This window comes from Orycteropus afer, unplaced genomic scaffold, assembly GCF_000298275.1.
Source record: "Orycteropus afer afer isolate SDZICR_OR568_19922 unplaced genomic scaffold, OryAfe1.0 scaffold00112, whole genome shotgun sequence".
Taxonomy (NCBI): Eukaryota; Metazoa; Chordata; class Mammalia; order Tubulidentata; family Orycteropodidae; genus Orycteropus; species Orycteropus afer.
The window spans coordinates 8827327-8850654 of record NW_006921699.1 but is presented as its reverse complement, the minus strand read 5'-3'; the positions used below and the strand labels follow the sequence as shown (position 1 = coordinate 8850654).

At 44.9% G+C, this 23328-nt stretch overlaps 1 protein-coding gene across 1 annotated transcript in view; it reads right to left on the bottom strand.

The window, feature by feature from the left end:
* The window catches only part of TGFBI (transforming growth factor beta induced), a 41113-nt gene that overhangs the window by 11155 nt on the left and 6630 nt on the right, over window positions 1-23328 (bottom strand). The window contains exons 2-7 of the mRNA XM_007943782.2: window positions 18998-19096; window positions 8007-8071; window positions 6421-6581; window positions 5913-6077; window positions 5491-5637; window positions 2969-3110 (exon numbers count right to left, since the gene is read on the bottom strand). Coding sequence (XP_007941973.1) covers window positions 2969-3110; window positions 5491-5637; window positions 5913-6077; window positions 6421-6581; window positions 8007-8071; window positions 18998-19096 — 779 coding nt within the window. The remainder of the gene's footprint in view (window positions 1-2968; window positions 3111-5490; window positions 5638-5912; window positions 6078-6420; window positions 6582-8006; window positions 8072-18997; window positions 19097-23328) is intronic.

The window sequence follows — 23328 nt, the reverse complement described above, 5'->3', positions numbered from 1 at the left end:
GTCAAACTGCCTGAGTTTGAATTGAAGCTCAGCTGCCTACCAGCCAGAAGACCTTGGGCCAGTTGTTTAATCTCTTTGGGTCTCAACTTCCATGGAGATAATAACAGCATTCATCTTCTACGGCTATTGTGAGGCTGAAATGAAATTCTGAACATGAAACCCCGAGCATAGTGCCTGACAGTGGAGTAAATGCTCGACAGGTGTTAGCAATAGCTTATTAGAATCTGAACTTCAAGGTGAATTAGTATCTGAACTTCAGGGATAAGGAAAAAGCTCAAATGAGTCTACCGTGGGACTTTTTAGCTACTGGCCCTTTAAAAAAATGTAATATGTGGTGGGAAAAGATCAAAACTGTTATAAAGGATAGTTTTCAATTATTTGTACGTTATTTATCCAGGCTTTCACCCATTTTACCAAAGGGTCTGCTAGTTGCCAGGATCTGTCTTTAGGGTTGGGAAGAGTGATCAGTAAGACTTAGTCTCTGCCATCCCATAATATAAACATTTACTTGTTCAAGTGCTATTTGAGGGGGAGGGGAGGAGGGGAGAAGGAGGGAAAGGGGAAGGGCTTGGGGCCCAGATGAGGGCCCCTAAGCCAGTCATGGCTTTTTACTGGCACCCATCACCTCAGAGAGGAGCCCTGATGGTGCAGTGGTTAAAGCACTTAGCTGTTGACTGAAAGGTCAGCGGTTTGAACGCACCAGCACTCTGTGGTGTGGGTAGAGGGGATGTGGCAGTCTGCTTCCGTAAAGATTACAGCTTTCAAACATTATGGGGCAGTACTACTCTGTTCTATGGGATCACTATGAGTCAGCAATGGGTTTCACTACCTCAGAGCTCAAAATATGCTGTAAGTCCAGTCAAGGAAGATAAACCTCCCACCTCCCCAGGCACAGCTCGTTTCCAGACTGTTGCTCCCCAAGCTCTGCAAAGTCCTTTGCTATAAGTTCTCACCAAAGAGGTGAGTTTCAATTCATCCCAAGTGTGGGAACCAAAACTGTGTAGTCACAGGCAGGAGGAAGCTCTGTGGCCTTGCAGAGTCATCGGGCTCCTGCACTAGAGTCAATGGCATTGAAAGCCAGTGCTGACCAGATTCAGCTGGAAGGGAAAAGACTGCTATGGGAATCTAGGCCTGGGGGATGTAGACTCTCAGAGAAGAAAACTGAAGCCAAGGTGAGGTGGGGGTGACCTGGCAATCCACTCAAGAGGGTGAGCAGGGCCAGGGATAGATGCCAGTCATCACATGCCATGTCAGTTCAGGGCTGCTTTCTCACCTGCCTGCCAACATCCTAGTAACAAGGAGACTTCCCCAGGTGAGCCAAGGCCTTCTTCCCTCAAGTCTAACAGCTACACCACCAGATAGAGGGCCCTTGCTTTTAGCATACTGGTTACTGAGTAGGAAAAGGTATATATTAGGAGTCTTTTTTCTCACTTTATAAAAGTTCTAATATGCACAAAGATAAAAATGTGCTCTGTACAAAATATGTTTTAGGGGGAACATAGCTCAAAATGGAAAGAAAATATTCTGGGTAACACTTAATGAGTTGCATTCATTCCCAGGAAACCTCCAGGACCCCTGAGATTGTGTGTGCCCAACTTCTGCCGACATTCCCATGATGTGTTTTTAGTACTTGTCATTGTACTCCCTCACTCAGGTCCCATAGACCTGTTTTGAGCCTGTCTTCCACACTAGACTTAATTTCTTTGAAGACAAAAGCTGTACTATATTAATTTATGGGGCCTCAGTACCCAGCACATGCCAGGCACATGGATGCACCCAGTAATCTGCTACACACACAGCATCTGTGCTTTTGGAAACATGCCGCTTGTCATCCCTATGTGGCTGGAAGAAGAACATTTTAAATGTACGGAGTGTCTGAAATGCATTAGGCACTTCATATAGGACATTACAAAGGTGGATTTAAATAGATTCAAAAGAAATGACATCATCCCTGGACTATCTTTGGGAGGAATAATTTGGTTGGGATGCTGAGGAGATCTAGAGCCTGCTCAACTTGCCAGGGGATTCAGGGATCACAGACAGAAGCTTAATGTTCATTTCTCCTCCAAGAGTAGCAAAGCCAAGCCTCCTCAGAGGCCTGGAGTTGGAAGGTGGCAAGGGGGAGAGAGGGCAGAGCCTGGCCCCCCTGGGCTTCCCCTCCTAGTGTACCTCATATACTTGGCCCATCCTGTCCTCCAGCAATAATCAGAGCTCTGCCTAAATTAGCAGCTCACTGAGGAGGTGAGAACGTAGCCAACACCAGAGAGTCAAAAGTGGACTGTTGTTCATTTTTAACTCTACTACTGGATTATCTATGAGACCTGTTGCCCTTACGTACACACAGCCTCACCAGCCCTCCCTCAGAGGACTCAGGTGTTCATAGAAGTGCAAGATGGAAAGACAGGTAGAATCAATGCTCACCTCACACCACAGCCTCCAGGGGTCTTGTGTGGTCTGTGCTCCGGCCACACTGACCACTCCAGGCCTTTGCCCCTGCTGTTCTTTCTGTTTTTTTTTTCTCTTGCTTTGCTGTTCATTCTTTAGGCCCTAGACCTCTAAGCCAGGCATAGGAAGAGTTGAAGGACTGCTGACGATTCCATTTCAAGGATGCCAGGACATGTTACCCTGTCTTACTTGAAAGTCTGCTCTAGCTTTGATCCTTTGAGCCTTTAGCTCTTCCTGTGTCTGGCCAGGGCCTGCTTTGGACCTCCAACTCTTCCTTTCTCCTCAGTTCAGCTGTGTTGCTAGACAAAGGCTATTGGATTAGCCAGGGTGGGGCTCTGCTTTGGACTCTGCAGAGACATGGCCAGCTGAGAGCAATGGCATAATATGGTCCCCAAGCTACCTCTGTGGTGGACATTCTGAATCACCTCATGGCAGGTGGTGTGTCTTCCTTGAACTAGAGAAGGTGTTGGGCCCTGTCTGGGGCCCAACAAGGGGATGGCAGCAGGAGGTGAGGGGCACTCACCTTTCAGTGCCTCGGGATCACCTAGGATCCTGTTCAAAGTCTCAGCAGGGATCTTCTCAAAGGCCTCATTGGTCGGGGCCAAGAGAGTGAACTGGCCATCACTTTCGAGCAGAGTGTTGAGCCCTGATGCAGCCACAGCAGCCTGTGGGGTGAGGAGAGGATAGAGTGCTCCCTGGATGCTCTGGGTTTCTCTGCAGACAGGAGCTACACACACACACACACACACACACAGCCTCACCAGCCCTCCCTCAGAGGACTCAAGGTGTTCACTGAAGGCCAAGATGGAAAAAAAAAGAAAAAAACAACCAAACCAAACTCACTACTGTTGAGTTGGACCCGACTCATAGCAACCCCTCCTTGGGTTTCTGAGGCAGTACCACTATAGAAGTAGATTGCCCAGCCTTCCTTCTGAGGAATGGCTGGTGGCTTTGAACTGCCAGTCTTCTGGTTAGTGGTCAAATGCCTTAGGCACTATGCTACCAGAGCTCCCCCAAAGATGGGAAGACAGGTATAATCAATGCTCACCTCATACCACAGCCTCCAGGGGTCTTGTGTGGTCTGTGCTCTGGCCACACTGACCACCTGTCTCCAGGCCTTTGCCCCTGCTGTTCCCTCTGTTCTTCCCCCTTGCTTTGCTACTCAATCTTTAGGCCTTGACTAAATGCCATTTCTCTAGGAAATCAAGTTGGGATGCCTTGTTATACATACTTTCACAGCTTGCTACCCCTCTCACTATTGTGAGAAGTTATTGATAGTGATTATCTACATGAGCTCCATGAGCTTAAGGATCACATCTGTATAATCTGTTCTCTACAAACAGCTAGATGATCTTTTAAAAGCACAAATGGCTTTTGACTGTTCTCAGAATGAAGACAAACTCCTTGTTCTGCAAGGTTCTGCAGGTCTGACCCCTGCCAGCTGCTCTGACCTTACCTCCTCACTTTGGCCTTGCTGTTCTCCTTGCTAATCCTGCTTCTGAACCTTCACCCTTTCTACTCAGGTGCTCTTGCCCCAGCATTGTGTATGACTGGCTCATTCTTACCCTTCAGACCTCAGCTTAAATGGCATCTCTTCCAGACAACCCTGACCACTCAGTCCCAGTTGGTCTCCCTGACTTCCCTTGCTAAGCACTTACTCATTCTATAATGCTCATCACAATCTCTGGCATTTGGCTTATGTGTTTATCATCTGTCTCCCCAGACAGAATATAAACTCCCTGAGGGCAAACATTTGTCTGTCTTATTCACCTCTACACCCCTGTTGTTGTTATGTGCCATCAAGTTGGACACAACTCATAGCGACCCCTCCTGGGGTTTCCTAGGCAGTATCACTACAGAAGTAGATTGCCCCATCTTCCTTCCAAGGAGTGGCTGTACCCTGAGTACATCGAATTACACCTAGGAAATTGTATGTGTTGGAAGAAGGACAGATGGGACTTAGGGAAGGTCAAAGGGGAAGAAGGAAGGCAGGTATATTTACCAAACCTCAACACTGAGAGGCAGTTACTCAGTAGGGCTCAACTGCTGTTAATCAAAATATGTGCTGCCAACTTTGCAGGTACATCATTCCCTTGCAGATCCCTGACGTTTGAGTGACCCAGAAGAAATGCCAGGGTTGGGGAAGAACTTAAAGAGCCAGGGTCTTCCAGTCTCTCCAGAGCCAGCTAAGAGCTTCTCCACCTCCTACGACTACATCAATGCCAGCCGGCCTGTGGGTGTTTGTCTCTCTGTGTTAGAGATCTCCAGGGGAGGAACCACCCCACTCCCACACAGTATCCTTTGTGGTCAGGAAGTTCTTTTTGAATCAGGCCAAAAATCCTGATGGGGCAGCCTATGTTCACTTCCTCTTGAGCAGCCGTTGCCAAGAGGAACACCTGCTTGCCACTGCAGTTGTAAGACACATGCCTGCTGGATAGGGGGAAGGAACCAAATTCTTGTGGCTACTATGAGTCGGGGCCGACTCGACGGCACATAACAACAACAACAACAACAACAGAGCAGTCAGAAGCCAGGCCAGAAATCTAACCCCCAGGCTCCCATGACCACAATGGGGGCTGCTCTGCTGGTCTGGGCTCCAAGGAAGCATGCTTATGGCTGGAGAAGAAGTTCTAGGTTGGGGATGTGTGGTCCTGAAGCATCAGACAGCCTCACAGGCCATTTATTTTGGGAGAAGGGGCCCTCCTACCCTTTCTCCAGGTAGCCCAGGACTCAGAGGACTTTGCAATAAAGGCCCCATTGTGCTGCAGCTACAAACCACTAAACTCTCCAGGGAGCCAAGGAGAGGAAAGCTGTACAAAGAAGCCAGGCAGAGGGAATTTCATGGGACATGATGATGTGCTGCCTTGTAGTCAAGCTGAGCATCACGTTAGTGAATTCTCCATGTTTATGGGCATTTAGGGAAACTTGCTCCATGACCCCTGATAACAGCCATTCTTGGCTCCTCCCACACAAATGGTCCCATTAGGGTCCTCTTGAGAGACACTGTGTCCCCAGGTTGGGTCTCCACCCAGTGCAGTGCCTCACCCGAAGGGTCTCAAAGGTGTCCTCAATCTCAATGATCTGCTGGATGTTGTTGCTGATGGTGGAGATGACCTTATCAATGAGGTGCACCACACCATTGGTGGCGTGATGGTCAGCTTTCAGTAGCCGAGCACAGTTAACAGTTACAATCTGTCCAGGGAAGAAGCAAGGATAAGCCATCAACACATCAGAGGCATAGCCTCAAAGCTCCCAAAGGGGAAAACAGTTGTTAGCAGTATTTTTGAACACAGTAGCAGAATGTGGGCCTTATAGCTGTGGAAATGGAAAGCCAAGGATAAGCAAGTACAAACAGACAGACTGTGTCTACTGCAGGGCAAAACCTCCCACACCTACCCAAACTATGGGGCCAGGAGTAGGCTCATTGGGGACCAAGGACAATGCTGTATAACTGGAGATTCCCCTACCCCATTGGGATAGTGGTGGATTTGGATGTTCGAATTCTGGTACATGGAGGTGAGGGACATGCCATGTTTCAGTTCATCAGTCAGGACCCGTCTGTCCACCATGTGGTAGCGAAGGGCATTGAGCAGCTCGATGTTGACATTGCTCACCAGAGAGTCCAGCACTTCCTACAAGGAAGGACAGCATGACAGTTAGGTGGCTACAGACCCCATGTTCCAGCTCTGTGGCAAGAGATGAGTCCTTGCTGCCCTGGGAACCATGTTTCTTAAGCCACAAGGAACCCATGCTTCCATACTGCCAAAGATTTCTCCTTAGTAAGCACCAAGGTCTGGTGTATTTTATCTCAAGTTCATGGCTTTATCTGAGAGGTTAAGAAAAAGATTTCTGGAAACAGCAGGAAATCAGCAGATCACTTATAGAATCTCCATTCTTTGTGCCCACCATTCCACCCCTCTAGGAAGTAGGGCAGTCCCCAGTAAAAGACCCCTGGGCAGAAGGAGATCATCTCACAGCTGACAAAGAAGCCCAGGCCTCATTGCTGGGGGCGAAGATGGTGAAGCTTCCGGGTCCTTCCATCTCAGGCCTCAGCTTCTCTGTGCGGTCTGTGTACAGCTGAGTGGTGGTTGACCCAACAACTCCTAGGGTCTCGTAAAGGTTTGAGAGTGGGAGGGCTGCAAGGGCAGAGGACAGAAAGAGGAATGGGTCTCTGAGGTCCCACCCCAACCAGATCACACTCTACCTTCTCTGCTGGAGAGAAGGGTACTTCTTTGAATAAAGAGGGGTGAGGCAATGTGTAGTAAGGCTCAAAGCCAGCCTTATGCTCACAACCTTCATGCTTGTCACATGCATCTTAGAACAATAAGTCAAATGCCTCCCTGTTTGAACTCAACTAATTGGTAATTTTTAATCACTGGACCACAGTAGAGCAAAGATTTTGTTCATAGACATTTAGATAGTACAGGTAAGAATGTACACTAGAAACATGTATCCTAATTACATACCAGTCTGACAGACTTAACTAGTTATTGAAACTGGTTCCTAGTGGCCCCCTAGTAGAATGAAAGAACTTTACAAATCTTCAAGGTACTTTGTGTATTTTCAAATAATAAAACATTAAATGTTATCTCCTAAAAGTAGCCTGAAGTTTAGAAGAAACGCCTTTTCAGACAGTGAAGTTAATGTTTATTTTAAAAGGTGGGAAATGAAGGTGAAGAGGTTGAGCTCCTCTTTGAAGGGCATTCTCCTTTTCCCATTCCATTTCCCCCATCTGTACTTTCACTTAAGTAAGGAATACCATGGCTCCAGTCTATGTCAACCAGCCCCTCCTAATGACCCCTCTCTTTTTTAAAAAGTATTAGTCTCACCTTCTCAACTGATAAAATAGCTAATATTTCAAAGCTACAAAAACTCTTCTGCATAATCTCTGGTGTTATGTGGGACTAAATGAAAGGTTCTGATAAAATCACAGGTGCCAGGCTGTCTTTGGCCTGACCATGGCCATGTGGGTACCCTTTGCCATCTCTGAGTCAGGCTATCTGGCCTGCTGCTCTCCTCTCATGGGACTCGAATGGGCCAAGTTTAAGCAGAAGGAGAATGGGTGTCTTGGTGTTTCTACCCTAGCCAGAAATCAAGCCTATCTCATCTGCTCTCTGGTAGAGCTGTCAGAAACTAGTATGCCATCAGGTCAACACTGCTGTTTAGAACTCTCCCTACCAGAAAAAACAAGGCCAAGGAGCCTGTGCCTAGTGAGAAGAGTATGGGCAGGTCCAAAATAGAGTGTGTTCCACCTGATTGTTAAGGAGTTCAGTTAGAATAGGAAGGATTAGTGTAAGAAATTCATTGTTCTCGGCTTCCATTCCTCTGTCCTTCACACAGAACCTAGAAACCTTGGGGAGAATGTCACATTCCCCCTGGGTGACTCATCCCAGCACCTAATGGGACAGTTGTAAGCAGGTGAGAAGAGAGGGACTTCCAGCTTTGTCTCAGCTAAACCTCAACCCATGGTTCCCTATTCAGATTGCTGCCTTTTATATGGGAGCTTCACTCTCCCACTCCTCCATTCCATCTGCATCAACAGTCAAGGCCTGGCTATTTACCTGCTGGGCAGCCCTTCTCTCCTGGGACCTTTTCATATCCAGGACAGCACTCGTAGCTGATGACTCTGTAATGAGACACATACATGGGTATTAGGCAGGGTGGGCTCCCTCTTCAGATATCACCAGGTCCCTCTCCAAGAAGAACTGACTCCAGGAAGAGGACGATGCAAGTGAGACGTACTGCTCTCAGGAGCTCATCTGTGAGGTCATATGTGTGCCTGTCATTGGTAAGCAACTTGTCATTCCTCCTCAGCTTTGTGGAATGTTCCAGACAGTTACCAGCACTTACAGCAGACCAACTGGGAACCAGAGGACCACAGCAGCATATATATCTCCATGACAATTCATGAGAAACCCAATGGTTAGTGCTCATGAGTGACAGGAACAAAAAGAGCCCTGGATGAGAAGTTCTAGTTCTGGGTCTGCCAATAAATGAGGACATCCCCACCCAGTCCCTTCTGCTCTCTGGGTCTCAGTTTCCTCATCTAAAACATGTATGTACCATGAGGTGAATTAAATCTTTCAATTCCCTTCTAGCTTTCTGATTTAATGACCAAGAAGAAAGGCAGCATATATATGTAAACAAGATTTTTATTATTATTATTGTAGTGAAATATATATAACAAAACATTTGCCATTTTAACAATTTTCACATGTCCAATTTAGTGACATTAATTACATTCATTCTGTTGTGCAACCATCATCACTATCCATTTCCAAATTTTGTTCATCATCCTTACAGAGAGTCAGGGAGCTCTGGTAGCATAGTGCCTACGGCACTTGACTGCTAACCAGAAGTCTGGCCATTCACACCCACCAGCCACTCCTCGGAAGGAAAATGGGGCAATCTACTTCCGTAGTGATACTGCCTCGGAAACCCAAGGAAGGGTCACTATGAGTCGGGTCCGACTCGACAGCACATAACAACAACAACAGAGACTCAGTACCCCTTAAAAAGTATCTCTCCTCCCCCAACCACTAATAATTTTTTTTTTTTTAATTAATGAAAACATTTATATGGCTCAAAATTTAAAATACATAAGGGATTATATAGCCAAAAGTTTCCCACCCATCTCATCCTTCAACCACTCCATTGTCCTTCTAGGAGGCAACCAATATTGCCAACTTGCAAGGCATTTTGCATTTGGATGGAAACAAGACTGACTACACAATTTTAAACTCTGAAAACATTTGATCAGGAAGTCTTACAACTTTTCCTCCCCTAACTCAAATTGTCCATCATGGAACATTTACTATGAGGACTCATTTACCATATCTGGAAGTCTGAAACACAGAGCCTCAGCTAACCCATGCTCTGGGGAAGCCCAAAAAACTAAGAGTTCCAAATAACACCGCAAGGAAGCAAGTGTTCTAAAGACCTATAGTTGATGAGTAGTGCAAACAGTTAATGTGCTCAATTGCTAACCAAAAGGTTGGAGGTTTGAGTCCACCCAGAGGCAACTTGGAAAAAAGGTCTGGTGATCTAGTTCTGAAAAATCAACCACTGAAACCCGTAGTGCACATTTCTACTCTGACACACCCAGGGACACCATGAGTTGGGATGGACTTGACAGTAACTGGTTTAAGGAAGAGTTGCTTAAAATCAAACACCAAAGTTCTACCTCAGGCCACCCTTGCACTCATAGCGTGAGCACTCCTTGGCAGCCCTGGAAACAGATGCAAACAGTCATGTGCTTCTCTCTTCTAATACATGGACATGCACATTGGGACAGAAGAGAAGTCAGACTTTGATGGCAGTGGGTTTTACCACAGAACTGCTCACTGTGGTATGCTCAGAGGGCGTCTAATGACAACACCAGGGGATTGGCAGGCAAGAAATAAGGGCTTTGGAGAGCTACTGGGTAGGTTCAGTGTGCCTGGGACATTTTGCTCTAGTTAATTCAGCTGGCGTCATCTCAGGGAAGCCTTAGTCAGTCATGTGAATAAAAGCCTGGCTCATCTGCTATCCAGAAGGCTGTTTCCAAGACTGATTCACCAGGATTCTCAGGCTGCCAAGGAGCTGCCGGTGATACTTTGCCAGAAATTGGACCCCTAAGAAATGACTGAAAAGTGACAGGCTATTCACCTTCTTCTTTCCCTGCTCCCTCCACTCTTCCCTCCCATCCTTCTTGGCTCCTCTGGCCCGCTTCAGTTCTGTCCCTTTCTAACCTTCCATCACTGTATTTATAAGGGCCAAACAGGTTGGTGGCCTTAAGATTGACCCTGACCATGGCCAACCCACAATTTCATCTTCAGAAACTAAAGTCATCTTCTGCAGCTGAACTATGATTTGATTGATAACATAGATTTTCAAAAGCAGTGTGATGTAATAGAAACAGTACTAGAACCAGGAGACTTGACTTGTGACCAGTCACTAACTAGCAGGGTGACCTTGAAAGTCCATTTCTCTCTCTAGGTCTCAGTTTTCTGGTCTATGAAATGGGGTGAAGTTAAACTAGATGATCTCTAATGTTCCTTTCAATCTCACATTTCATGATTCCAGTCAATGGATAGAAAAAAAATATTTTCTGCCACAGAGTCACATTCTCCCTGGGTGATTCATCCCAGCACCTAATGGGACAGTTGTGAGCAGGTGAGAAGAGAGGGACTTCCAGCTTTGTCCCAGTTAAACCTAGAAGAGTTCCAAGCCTCAAACCCATAGAATCAGGGAACACCAATGCATGAGATCCCAGGCCTTCTCTGGGGAAATAAGATTAGGTTGTTTCCAAAAGTATCTGGGTAGAATTCTGTGGTTTGGAAAAACACAGGTAGCAGATGGGTCTTGCCCTCAAAGTCCAGTGCATTCCCTGGGGTCACTGTGCACATGGTGCTGCACACTTAATGGCTGAGAAAACCCAGCCAAGGTGCTCAAGACTCTTCCATGATGCCAGCTTCTTGGTTCTATCTCAAAACAATGAGAGAGCTGAACAGGTCAGCTGGCCTCAGAGGTATTTAAAGATAAGAGAAAAACAACTCCCCAAGTGTTGGCCTACTGGCGGCCAGAGGGAGGAAATGATACCAAGGGAAAGAGAAGGCTGAGTGTCTGAGAAGTAAGGGGCAGATGTCAGCAAAAAAAGTCTCAGCATGGAGAAAGGTACTTTTGATGCCTCAGAAAGCTACAAGGGCTCTGAGGAGGAATAAGGTTCTTAAGATTACAACTGGATAGGGGTAGGCCTAAGACTTGCCTCACATGTCATCAAGTACAATCCCTTTTCCATTGTCTTGACAATGCAGATATTTTGGGGAAAGCAGACAGATTTGGAAAGTTTGACCTCTAGAGGACATGGTGGTCTCTACAAGGTGATGGAGGCTAACCCTTGTCAGAATTCACTGTGCCTCCCATACGCCACATTCCAGGGCAGCCGGACCACTCTCTGCATCCACAAATGGATGCTTATGCCTCATGCTAACCACAGCAGGGCCTCAGTCCCAGATGTAGCAAAGCCTCCCACAGTCAAACACTTTTTCATAGTTAACGACTGTTGTTCTCTGCCAGGAAGCTTTCTCCTAATCCTCTGCCTTGCTGCCCACAGTCTGCCATCTGTGCAACTCTAAGTGCACAGGTGTGAGCCAGGCTTGTGGGTTGAGATGGTTTAGCAGCTGGTGGTTTACCTGCTTCCAACTGTCCCAACACCACCAGCCTTTCTCAAACAGATCTGCATGGCCTCAGAGAAGTAGAGGGCAGCTGGACGTTCTCAGCCCAGTGTGCCACTCTGCTGGGGCTCTGAACCCTAGGGAGAGTACAGAAGCTGAGGATAGAGGGGCTGGGGGGTAATCGCAGAGACATGGATCTGATGTCATATCTACGATGAACACAGAAAAGGATGGAAACCATGAAGAGCCTCCCATCTATGTTCCACCAGTTCCAGGCTACCCTGCTCATATTCCTTGAATCTAATCTCATCAGCAAAAGTTGTTCTGATTAAAGGCTTCTCATTGGTCAGACACAGGCCAGTAAATAAAAACCTCAGGTCAGAAATGCAGCTCTACTAGGGCAGTGAGATACTAATGATCCTCTTCCAGCTTCCCAGGTGAGCAGAATAATTTTAAAAAGAAGGTGAGGGTGGGTGCCTGATTTAGAAGGGCATTTAAAGGAAGGGCCAAAATGATAGTCTCAATCTAAGGTCTAAAAATAGAGCTGGTTTGGGAAGCTGTCCTCCATTCTCCTCTCACATTTTTAGATAAAGAGAGATGTATTCATTCATATTTCACTACTGTAACTAATTTTCCAAGAAGTCAATATGATAAGTTAAAATAATCATTCTTTCCCAAATATCCTTCATGGTTTTGGCCCTCAGTTCTAACGTAAATGCTAGACTCTGGGGAGAAGATGGGGCAAGGAGAGAGACTGAGAGCCAGTCTCCTGTGACAGAAGGTAAACCATTCAGTATGTCATGGTTTCCAAGTGGAATTGCAGACCAAACATAGACTATATTGTCCAGACATCTGACATGCCCCGGGGGGAGGGGTGCTTGCTAGAGTGGTTCCTTGTCTGTACTCTTGGCCTTGGAAACACAGCAGCTCAGATTCTTCAGGGTCTCCATTTGGAAAATCAGGGTTTGCTTTAACTTACTGTTGACCACTAAAGGGTCCCAACTACTATCCCATTCACTAAGGTCTGGAGCTTGGTTAGTGATGAGGAGTGCATCTGTAGAAAATGGCCTTAAGTTGTTGGGACAATCTATTTGTGTGTAGTGTGTGAGGGCACGTTGGGGGCTCCTGGTTGCTGACTCTGTCTGCCTAGTTCCCATGCCCTCCATCTGCCTAGGGGATCTGGGGGACTCCCTTGCAGCAAGGGATCCAAGTGACCACCAGACTGGGGATGAGGGAAAAGTTGGTAACTTTGGCCCAAGGAGTTTCTGCTGAGCCTGAGGAGGTCTTATGTTTGGGACTCAGGACCACAGGCTTTGGGGCTATAGGTAGAGATCTATAGATCTCCCAGGCCCTAAAGGGCTGCTCACTTAAGGAAATTAAGGACCTCCTCACATCATTGACAGAAGCTGTTTGGCTTCATTCACCCTGTGGACAGCAATAGTAGGGTGGACAGACCCCCCCCCCATTTACTAGTTGGATTACTTTAAGCAATTCACTTAGCCTCTTGGAGTCTCAGTCTCCCCATATGTAAATGTAAATCTACTGATCTCACAGTGTGATTATGAGAAATGAATGACCTACATAAGAGAAACACTAAGTGCTCAGTTGTTGAGTTTCTTCTAACAAGTCTCTAAGAATGCACCTTAAAACAGATGTAAGGTTAATAACTTCATTGAAAGCAATGTCTTACATGAGACTACAGGACAAAACACATTGCAATAAATAAATCCCCCACAGTACACATCTATATAACTCAATAGTTAGGGCTCATAGTGGTTTATCATTGCTGCTATTTACCACAAAATTTAGTGGTTTAATATGACAGCATATATTATTTTACAGTCCTGCAGGTCAGAAGTCTGAAACAAGTCTTATGGAGCTAAAATCAGAGGCTGCATTCCTTCTAGAGGCTCCAGAGAAGAATCCATTTCTTTCCTTTTCCAACATCTAGATGCAGCCTGCCATTCCTTGCCTTGTGGTGCATCACTCCAATTTCAGCTTTTCTCATTCTGACCCTCTCATACGGGCCCTTATGATTACATTGGGCTCACCTAGGTAAACGAGGATACTCTCCCCATCTCAAGGCTTAATCACATGTGCAAAGTCCCTTTTGCCATGTAAGGTAGTATGTAAGGTAACAGACCCACAAGTTCTATGGATTAGATGTAAACATCTTTGGTGGCCATTATTCAGCCCACCATAGAGCCTTACCCCAGATGGTACGAAGGTTCATGTAAGAACATAATTCTTTGTCAGCCAAGTAGCCTCTTTGGGTGTTACAGGAATAAGATAGAATCTTCAGGGAGTACTGCCTAACTGTCAAATCTCAGTAATCTTGGAGCAGATTATCAGCAGGGTCCCAGTTGGCTACACAAGGAATATGAAACAATGAAAGAGGTGCTGGTGTGGGGCTTGGGGATGGCTGGCTTTCTTTGGTGACTTCTCACCTGCCTCTTCCAGTTCTACCTTGGACTGGAGTGTGGGATATGAGGAAGGGAGGAAAAGGAAGACTCTATTTTGTTCAATTCACTTTGTATGTCTCTGGGTGCCCTGCTTAGAATGAAATCTACTGGAAATAGCCCTGCCAGCTGATGGAAATGCTTGGCTCCGCACCAGCTGACTTTGGTAAAAGTTAAAACCTCAAATTTTAACTCAGTGCTGAAGAAGTACTAATATGTCAGTCCTTGGGCAAAGCAATGCTGCTACTAGAGAAATGGGAGTGTCCTGCCAGCTCATCTTGGCTCCAGGGAATGGCTATTACTCTTGTGAAATGTGTTGCTCATAAAATAATTTTGAGACGTTTGAAATGGACAAATGCCACCCCTACCTGTTAGCTGCTACACTGGCCCTCTCTGTGCCACGTTTATGATGTCTGAGCTCCTGCTATGGACTATTACATATCCATGATGTCAGCTCTAACTAGGCCGTTAAATAGCCTCCCTCTTAGCAGGGTTCACACTAAGGTGGCCTGTCGAGAAGCAGCAACATACCCTGACCACAATTTCCTGCATCATTGCTCAAGTTGCTGCACGTAAAATTTTATGGTTACTAATCAGACTGGGGACTGAAATCACAGAATGGGGTGCTGTCTCCCCTCCACTCCCCCTGTCCCCTTTGCTGGATTAGCCATTGCATCACTCTGGTGCTTTTTAAGATCTAAAATAAAAGCTAAAGTGAATTTCCAAGTAATAAAATTCACTCAAGTCACTAAATAGAGGCCTATTATAACCATTTTCTGTAATAAAATCCATATGTTGGGCTTGACAAATAACACCAAAGACTCAGGTTCTTCCCTTTTTGGGAATGCATTAAAGTTATTGTCTGAAGATGCAGGGTTAATAGCATAGTGTCACCTGATGACGTGAGTGTTGAGTGTGACCAGTCCTCTCCTCTCTGTGGAGGTGGAGTCCAGGCCTCACAGCAGCAGACAAGCAGCTTCAGGCTCCTGCTTCACCTGGCATGTCCCTGTGTCCCTGTGTGACCTAACACTGCCTAGTCATCACTCCCTGTATTTGGTGTCCCTTTTCTGTTTTCAAGTTCAAATTCTCCTCTGAGCCTCTTAAGGAACTGTGCTTGCCCTCTATCCCTTGACACTTTGCTCTCTTTCATCCCAATATATACCGCTAATCCAGCCTCTTCTCTGGTGTCTTGCTGTGAAAATTCCCTTGTTGGCCCAATACTGGGATGATCCTCTTTGCTCCAACCACCATCATGTACCCATTTTCCAGTCTGTTTTTCATCCAATGAATATACTCAGGTACCCCCTTTCAATAGAATGACATCAGCTTCAGCCAGCGCAGACCTCTCCCCTTCTCTTCCTGAACACCGTGGCACTTAATTCTGGCCACATAGTGGTCAGGTGACAGCTCCCTTAGAGGTCTCCATTTTGGGTGCACAAGTGAACTGCAAGCCTGCCTTGTTCAGCTCTCTCTGGGACACCAGAGATGAGTTTAGCTTCTTCCTCTTTCCCTATCTGAGTTCTCTGGATCCTTTCCAAGTCAGCTCCACCTTCCTGACACTGCATGTGGTGTTCCAGGAAGGGTCTCTCTTGTCCTGGATCATGAAGTTTTATATCCACTCATGCTTTCCTATCCTCACTTCCTCTTTTTGGAGCTGCCCAAAACAACAATGAAGAGTTGGATGTGAATAATATCTCCTTCTGGCTTTGTAAGATTAAGTCAACAGCTGGGACTGGCCTTGAACTTTGCTTGTCTCCTGTCTACAGCTCACTTTCCCTACCCACATCTCATCTCTCCTGCTCCCTTTTCCCAGTGCCTGAGCTCCCCCCTCTGCCCACTGGCATGAGAGTGCTGCCTCATGACAGCGCCATACTCTCAGAGTCAAACCTGCCCCAGAGGGCAAGACTCAATCAGCAGGAACTTTTTTGCCAGCACACAGCAATGTTGCTTATGCCTTGTCCTGGCATACAGATGGAGGGAGATGGAGATGACAAGAACAAATAAGCTAAGGTAACTCATCATCTGCAACAGTAATGTCTTGGAAACGTATGAGGAATATTATCAAGCTACTGTTAACTAGTCAGGTAAATGCTTCAACTCTAGAAGCATCCAGAAATAGGGTGGCAGATGCCACCCTGTTGCCAGCTTGCCATCCCAGATGGTCCCATTTTAGGGAGACCAGAACTAACAAAAAGGCAGAGCTTCTTGAAACCTGAGGCTCTGAGATATACAAGCGCTGTTTGCTTGGCACAAGCACTTTGGCCATCTTCCAAGAAGCAATTATGTGGGGCTTGGCTTTGTGTTAATTAGCTGTTTATTTGAGTAGACAATATATGCACATAGAAAAAGTCAAACAGTACAAAGGGTATTTTTTTTTTTCCTTTTTTTAATTTGAGCACCATAGTATGATGTGTGGTATGGGCATATCTAAGAGATATCGTAGGTTTGGTTTCAGATTACTGCAATAAAGCAAATATTGCAATAAAGCAAATCACACACATTTTTGGATTCCCAGTACATAGAAGAGTTATGTTTACACTATACTATAGCCTATTAAGCAGCTCTGGTGGCGCAGTGCCTAAGGCATTTGACTGTTAACCAGAAGGTTGATGGTTCAAACCTACCAGCCACTCCACAAAAGGAAGATGAGGCAATCTACTTTCGTAAAGATTTACCATCTTGGAAACCCAATGGAGGTCACTATGAGTCAGAATCGACTCAATGGCAATGGGTTTGGTTTTTGATTTTTGTAGCCTATTAAGTGTGCAATAACATTAAGAAAAATTTGAAATATTGTGAGAATTACCAAAATGTGACAGAGGTATGAAGTGAGCACATGCTGTTGGCAAAATGGCGCCAACAGACTTCTTCTATGAATGGTAGCCACAAGCCTTGAATTTTGAAAAAAAAACAAACAAACAACTGCATTATCTGTGAAGCACAATAAAGTGAGGCATAAGAAAATGAGGTAAAAACCAAAACTAACTCACTACCATTGAGTCTATTCCAACTCATAGCAACCGCCTTTGGGTTTCTGGGGTGGTAAATCTTTACAGAGGTAGATTGTCCAGTCTTCCTTCCAAAGAGTAGCTGGTGGGTTTGCCAACCTTCTGGTTGGCAGTAAAACGCCTTAGGCACTATGCCACCAGAGCTCCAAGAAAATGAGTTAGGCCTGTATAAAATGTGTGTCATCTCTATTTGTCCACAGCAGCAAGATCAGCTGCTAGCATTTATTCACTGAACGTGGAAAGTATATCCTCCTAGCTCACTCAACTCCTACTTTTGAGTCTGAGCTCTCAATCAGGCAGGGAGCTAGTTGTTATGGACCTGTCCTATGTAGGCTCCTTGGCTTCTTCTGGTCTCTCCCAGCTCTGCCATGACTCTTACGTTCCCTTGATTTAGACTAGGATTGACAGTTACCTAACATAATCAGGGTCACAAACTGTGATATTTATTTCTATGTGTATTTGAAGGAAAGAATGTGTTTCCTTCCTTTAGTTTGTTGTTAAGTTCAAGATGTCTGCTCAAAGGCAATGTTACAAGCAAGAAATTTGAAAATCTTCAGCACAGGAAAAGGTTCAAGATGGTGGCTTAGACTCCATTAATCCCCATCTTCTATAGACAAGAGGACGATTAGGCCTCACAGTGAGTGGCTCAGGAAGTTTCTCACAACTCATCTTCCAGTCTGCAGGACAGAGCCAGCTTTGAAATCTGTTGATAGCTGGCGCCAAGGCAGATTAGGTTTCACCAGAATGCTAAAAGCTTTTGTTAGAACATGCATGCTACCCTGTTTCTACCAGGCAACCAGGTAGTGAATGCCATTTCCGTCCATGCTGACAGAGGTACCAAGTCCTTTGTAACCACATTGGTCCACACCCATTGGCACTCTCAATTCTGTTGAAGCCTACTTTTGCAAATTCTAGGGTAATAATGTTGTTGCTGTGGTTAAGTGCCATCAAGTTGATTTTGACTATTAGCAACTTGGCAGCTAGCAGTATTGAGCACATATTATGTCCCAGGCACTATATGCAGCCTCTTATGTGCACTTTCCCCCCATTCAATCTTCACAATAGGCATATCGGGCAAGTCCTTTTTTATACCTACTTTTACAAATGAGGTGATTGAGGATTCTAAAGATAAATCAACTTGTCTAGGTAAGTGGCAGTGATAGGGTATTAACAGGAAGAATGAATTTATATTCTCAATACTTTATACTGTCTCATAACATGTACCTTTCTAGATACTCTAAGTCTTTTTGTTTGTCTACCTTAGCACTGCAGAGTAAGGGTGGTGTTTTTTAGTGTAAGCTCAAAATAGGCTTTCTCAGAGTCACATGTTGGTGGCTTCTCCACTGAATATCTGTACCATTCAATGAGGCAATACATTATAAGACAGTATAATAAATTAAGAACATAGATGCAGACATCCTGTTAAGACTCTATCACTGCCACTTAACATGGTCAAGTTGCTTCATCTTTGGACTACTCAATTGCTTCATCTGCAAAATGAGGATAAAAGTAAGACTTACCTTATAAGGCTATTGTGAAGATTGAATGGGGGGAAAAATGCATGTAACAGGCTGCATACAGTGCCTGGCACATAGTAAGCGTTCAATAAATGCTAGTTGCTCAGGTGCATGCACAAACACATAGACACACACATAAACATTTCATACTTCTTTAGATTCTGAACTGTCCCCGAAAAATGTATCCAAGTCTTGTCAGCAGCCTTAAAAATGCAAGATAAAATTGGCCAGCTTACTAAAAATGCCACTCCCAAGCACACACCGTTCCCTGACATGTCTGCACATGCATCTTTGTGGTTTCTTAGGCAGCCTGACCTTTCAGAAGGCTGGCCCAGGCTTGACGGTGCTGCAGCTGGTATACACACAGCATGGCCTCCTTGGTGGTTAGTGGTCTTGGGTAGTTAGATACTCACGTTGATTTGCCACAGATTTTCCGCTGGTACCACTGTTTGCAGTTGGTAAAGTACTTCTTGTTTGTGCCAATGAGCTTCTGCACAGCACACACATTGGGGCTGAAAACAGAAGCAATAGTGTCAGCAAAATGGTCAGTGCATCCTCCCCACTGTGATGTTCTTCCCACCATTTTACCAACCCCTGGGACATAAGAGAAAGGATTTCTGGTGGCATAGTGGTTAAAGCATTCAATTGGTAACCAAACAGTCAGTAGTTCGAACCCAACAGCTGCTCTGTGGAAGAAAGATGAGGCAGCTTGCTTCCATAAAGATTTACAGCCTTAGAAACCTTATGAGGCAGTTCTACTCTGTCCTAAAGGGTCACTATGAGTTGGAATCGACTTGCTGGCAGTGGTTTTTAGTTTTGGGACATTAGAACTTTCTAAAAATGGAGGGGATACAACTATTTCAATGGTGGTAATCAGGCCAAAGAAGAGTTTATACATTTGAATTGTGGTGTTGGCGAAGAATATTGAATATATCATGGACTGCAAGAAGAACGAACATCTGCCTTGGAAAAAGTACAGCCAGAATGTTCCTTAGATATGATGATGGCAAGATTTCATCTTACATTTGTTGAACTTATTATTAGGAGGGACCAGTCCCTGGAGAAGAACATCATACTTTATAAAGTAGATGGTCAGTGAAAAAGAGGAAGACCCTCAATGAGATGGATTGACACAGTGACTGAAATAATGGGCTCAAACTTAGCAACTATTGGGGGAATGGTGCAGAACCTGGCAATGTTTTGTTCTGTTGTAAACAGGGTCACTATGAGTCAGAACTGACTTGATGGTACCTAACAACAAAAACAATCAGGCAGTAGCTTATGGGGTAGACTTTGGACTCCCTGAACTAGATTTCCATCAGTCCTTCCAAATTAAAAATGGACAAAGTCTATCTTACACATCAATATAATTTCATACAAGGATCTTTTTACATTGGCAAGTGATAAGTGTAAATAAAAGCATCTTGAAAATTTTAGATAGGGGAGAAAGAAGGGCTGTGTATGCACAGGGAGATAGCTCAGGGGGCAGGAGTGCATGGAGGGATGGACACAGGGAAGAGGTAACTATTGGGAGCAAGTGGGAGGGGAGCTGTTGCATTGGGGTAAATTGTAGTCAATGTCATGAGACAAAGTGTATGTTAACTGCTGTATGGAAAGTGAATTTGCTCTGTAAACTTTCACCCAAATCACACACACACACACAAAATTTAGATAGCATGCTACAGATTGAGAAAACTAACAAGCTAAATGTGCTATGTTTGCTAAGTAAAGCAGGTATGAGAGAAGTCCCCAGACTTTCTCAGCAGCTCCACCTCCTCTTGAGCCCAAATTTCCACAGGTTTTAACCTGGCATCACAGTACATATGACTGGCCCCAATTTCCTGTGGGTGAGGCTGAGGTCAATGCCAGCACTTTCCAGGCAGGTCCATATAGAGACATACTCTGTGTCTCTAGGCCAGCTTCCTGGCTCCCCAGGACTACCTATTGGAAATGTCTATGCTGGAAACCAGAGGACATAACAGACAACTCAGGACCAATGCAGAGGACACACTCCCATTTAACTCTGTCATTCATTCCTCAGGCCCCTGCTGCAGTTTCACTTCCTCCAGAAAGTGTTCCTCCACTGCCCCAGATCACATTCTTCCTTGTTTCCTCTTTTCTGGAATACAGCTGCCATACCACTTGTTTGATGCTGGGTACCAAATACAGCTTTGAAACCTGTAACTGATGTGGGTGAATATGGCCTCTCTCTTCAGCTACCTTTAAAGAACCTTGAGTATAAGTGCTCTACCTTGTTCTTTCTTTTAGATTCTTGATAAAGCCTAGCTCTAGGTTAGGACAAACAGGATCTTAAAACAGACTTGTTGAAAATACTGCTCCTAGGACCATCCAGTTCAGAAGAATTCTCAGGAACTCTGTGGAAAACTGACTTCCAACATCCTGGGGTTCTGCTAGGAAGCCTCTTTTGCCAGAGCCATTGGATTTTGGCTTTGTGCATTTTATTCTTCTGTACCTAATCCTGACCTGAACTGAGCTCAGGTCTAGCAATGATGGGACCTTCTTTAGGAGTTCCTCGTGAAAGGAGGCTTCTGTGGCTGCTGGTGACAACGGGGAGAGGGTCCTGCTGAGCTTGGGGGTAGGCAGTTCATCTGGCTGAATCACAAGTCAGAGGAAACTAACAAAAGGAACTGAGGGCTTTAACAAAATCTCTGTGCTTGGAGAACTTCAGCTGTGATCCAAAGTATTTCTTTAATATCAAGTTCCTCTGATCCTGTAAAAATGTTATCATGTGATGTGCACAGCATTTTTTAGGAACTCACTGATACTACAGTAAGTTCTACACCTACCATTCCCATCATATTATTGACTGCAGGAATGTGGTCTATTAAATATACGTTCAGATTATCAAGTTAGGGGGTCATTCTGACTTGTTACTTCTTTGCCCTATCTCTTCTACCATATAGCTATTACTTCTTGTCCAGATTTTTGGTCAATAAGCAAAAGTGAGGCACAGTAAATACTAGTGAATCAGAGGCAGGAACCTCAGGGTGAGGGAAGTCAAGGCCAGAGAGGAATCCACATGCCAGGCAGGAAGAGAGCTCACATCTCCTAGTCCCAGCTGCATGTGAACACTTTGTTTCCCGGCATGCAACCTGGAGTCACAGGTTCCACTGGCTCCCAAATGATCTCTGAAGAGCCCCCCGCTGGCCATATACCACACCCAGGATCCTGTTTATTGCTATACAACCTCAAAAGTGCTTCTACATGGCCCAGCAGGAAACAATTACTCTCCATGAATTCCCTGCAACTTTCCTTAGGCGTTTGGCGAATCTTCAGTGAATCTCTTGCGGATGCAGCTCCAACATTCCTTTGCAGAGTGAGTTTCCACTGCTGCTGCCCTTGTGACAGGAGAGGAGCCTAGGGGCTGTCGTGACTGTTCCCTCTCACATCAGGGTGGGCTGCATCATAGGAAATTTATGTTGATGTTTAATCGAAATAAGCAAGCCACAGAGGCATTTCTGGGCCTTCTGCCTTGAGCTTAACAACATCGTTCAGTGTGGACTTGAAAAGCAATCACTCAAGAAATTCTGTCCAGCTTTTGGTTGTTGATATTTGGAAGTGTAATTGCATTTTCGCTTCTCTCTCTCTCTCTTTTTAATATTTCCTTTTTATCACAACATAGACACAGTTGGGAGTCAAAAGACTATGTCATAGACACTCTTCTCCCAGCAGCTCTGTGTCTGGACTAAGTCACTCTGCCTCACTAAGCTGCCGTTTCTCTGTCTACAAAGTGAGAACATGAACAATAGATCACATTGTGCTATTGTGAAGATGAAAGCAAAAGTGGTGGGTGATAAAGCTGGCACATGACAAGGTACAAGTGTCACATATTCCTTCACGTCTTGAAGTACACTACATTTCCTTAAAAGAGCAAAGAGATTTTTCCTCCCCTTCCAACAGTCCTTGCTTTGAATGAAGCACTGGAGCAAGAACAAGGTTATACATTCTGCACAGGGTGCCACACCCACATGTGCAAGGTCAGGCAGCCCCGAGGTATTTTCAGAGATAGATCAGAGTAAACACAACAGTAACTGTAATCATTATGTCATGATCACTCTGCCTGTGGAGCCAGACTTTTCTGGGGGAAGGGGTGCACATGTGATTTCTTAGAGCATTCTGGCCATAACAGATCCTGATAAGCCTCTCCAACTGCAATGCAAGAAGCTAATCAGACTGGGAAAGAGAAGAAATAAAAATTGAAATTCAAAAATTCCTTGAATCAAACGAGAATTAAAAAACAACATACCAAAATCTTTGGGACACAGCAAAAGCAGTGATCAGAGGCCAATTTATAGCAATAAAAGCACACATCAAATGAGAAGAAAGAGCCAAAATCAACACTTTAAACCAACATCTACAACAATTAGAAAAAGAACAGCAAGAAAAGCCTACAGTCACCAGAAGAAAGGAAATAATAAAGATTTGAGCAGAAGTTAATGAAACAGAAAATAGAAGGGCAATAGAAAAAATCAACAAGATCTGAAGTTGGTTTTTTGAAAAATTAATAAAATTGAAAAACCACTGGCAAATTTAACAAAGGAAAAGAGGGAGAGAATAAAGATAACATGAATAAGAAATGAAATGGGTGACATCACAACAGAACCAACTGAAATCAAAAGGATAATATCAGGATACTCTGAAGAGCTGTACTCCAACAAATTTGAAAATCTGGAAGAAATGGACATATTTCTAGAAACACACCACTTACCTAAACTAACACAGA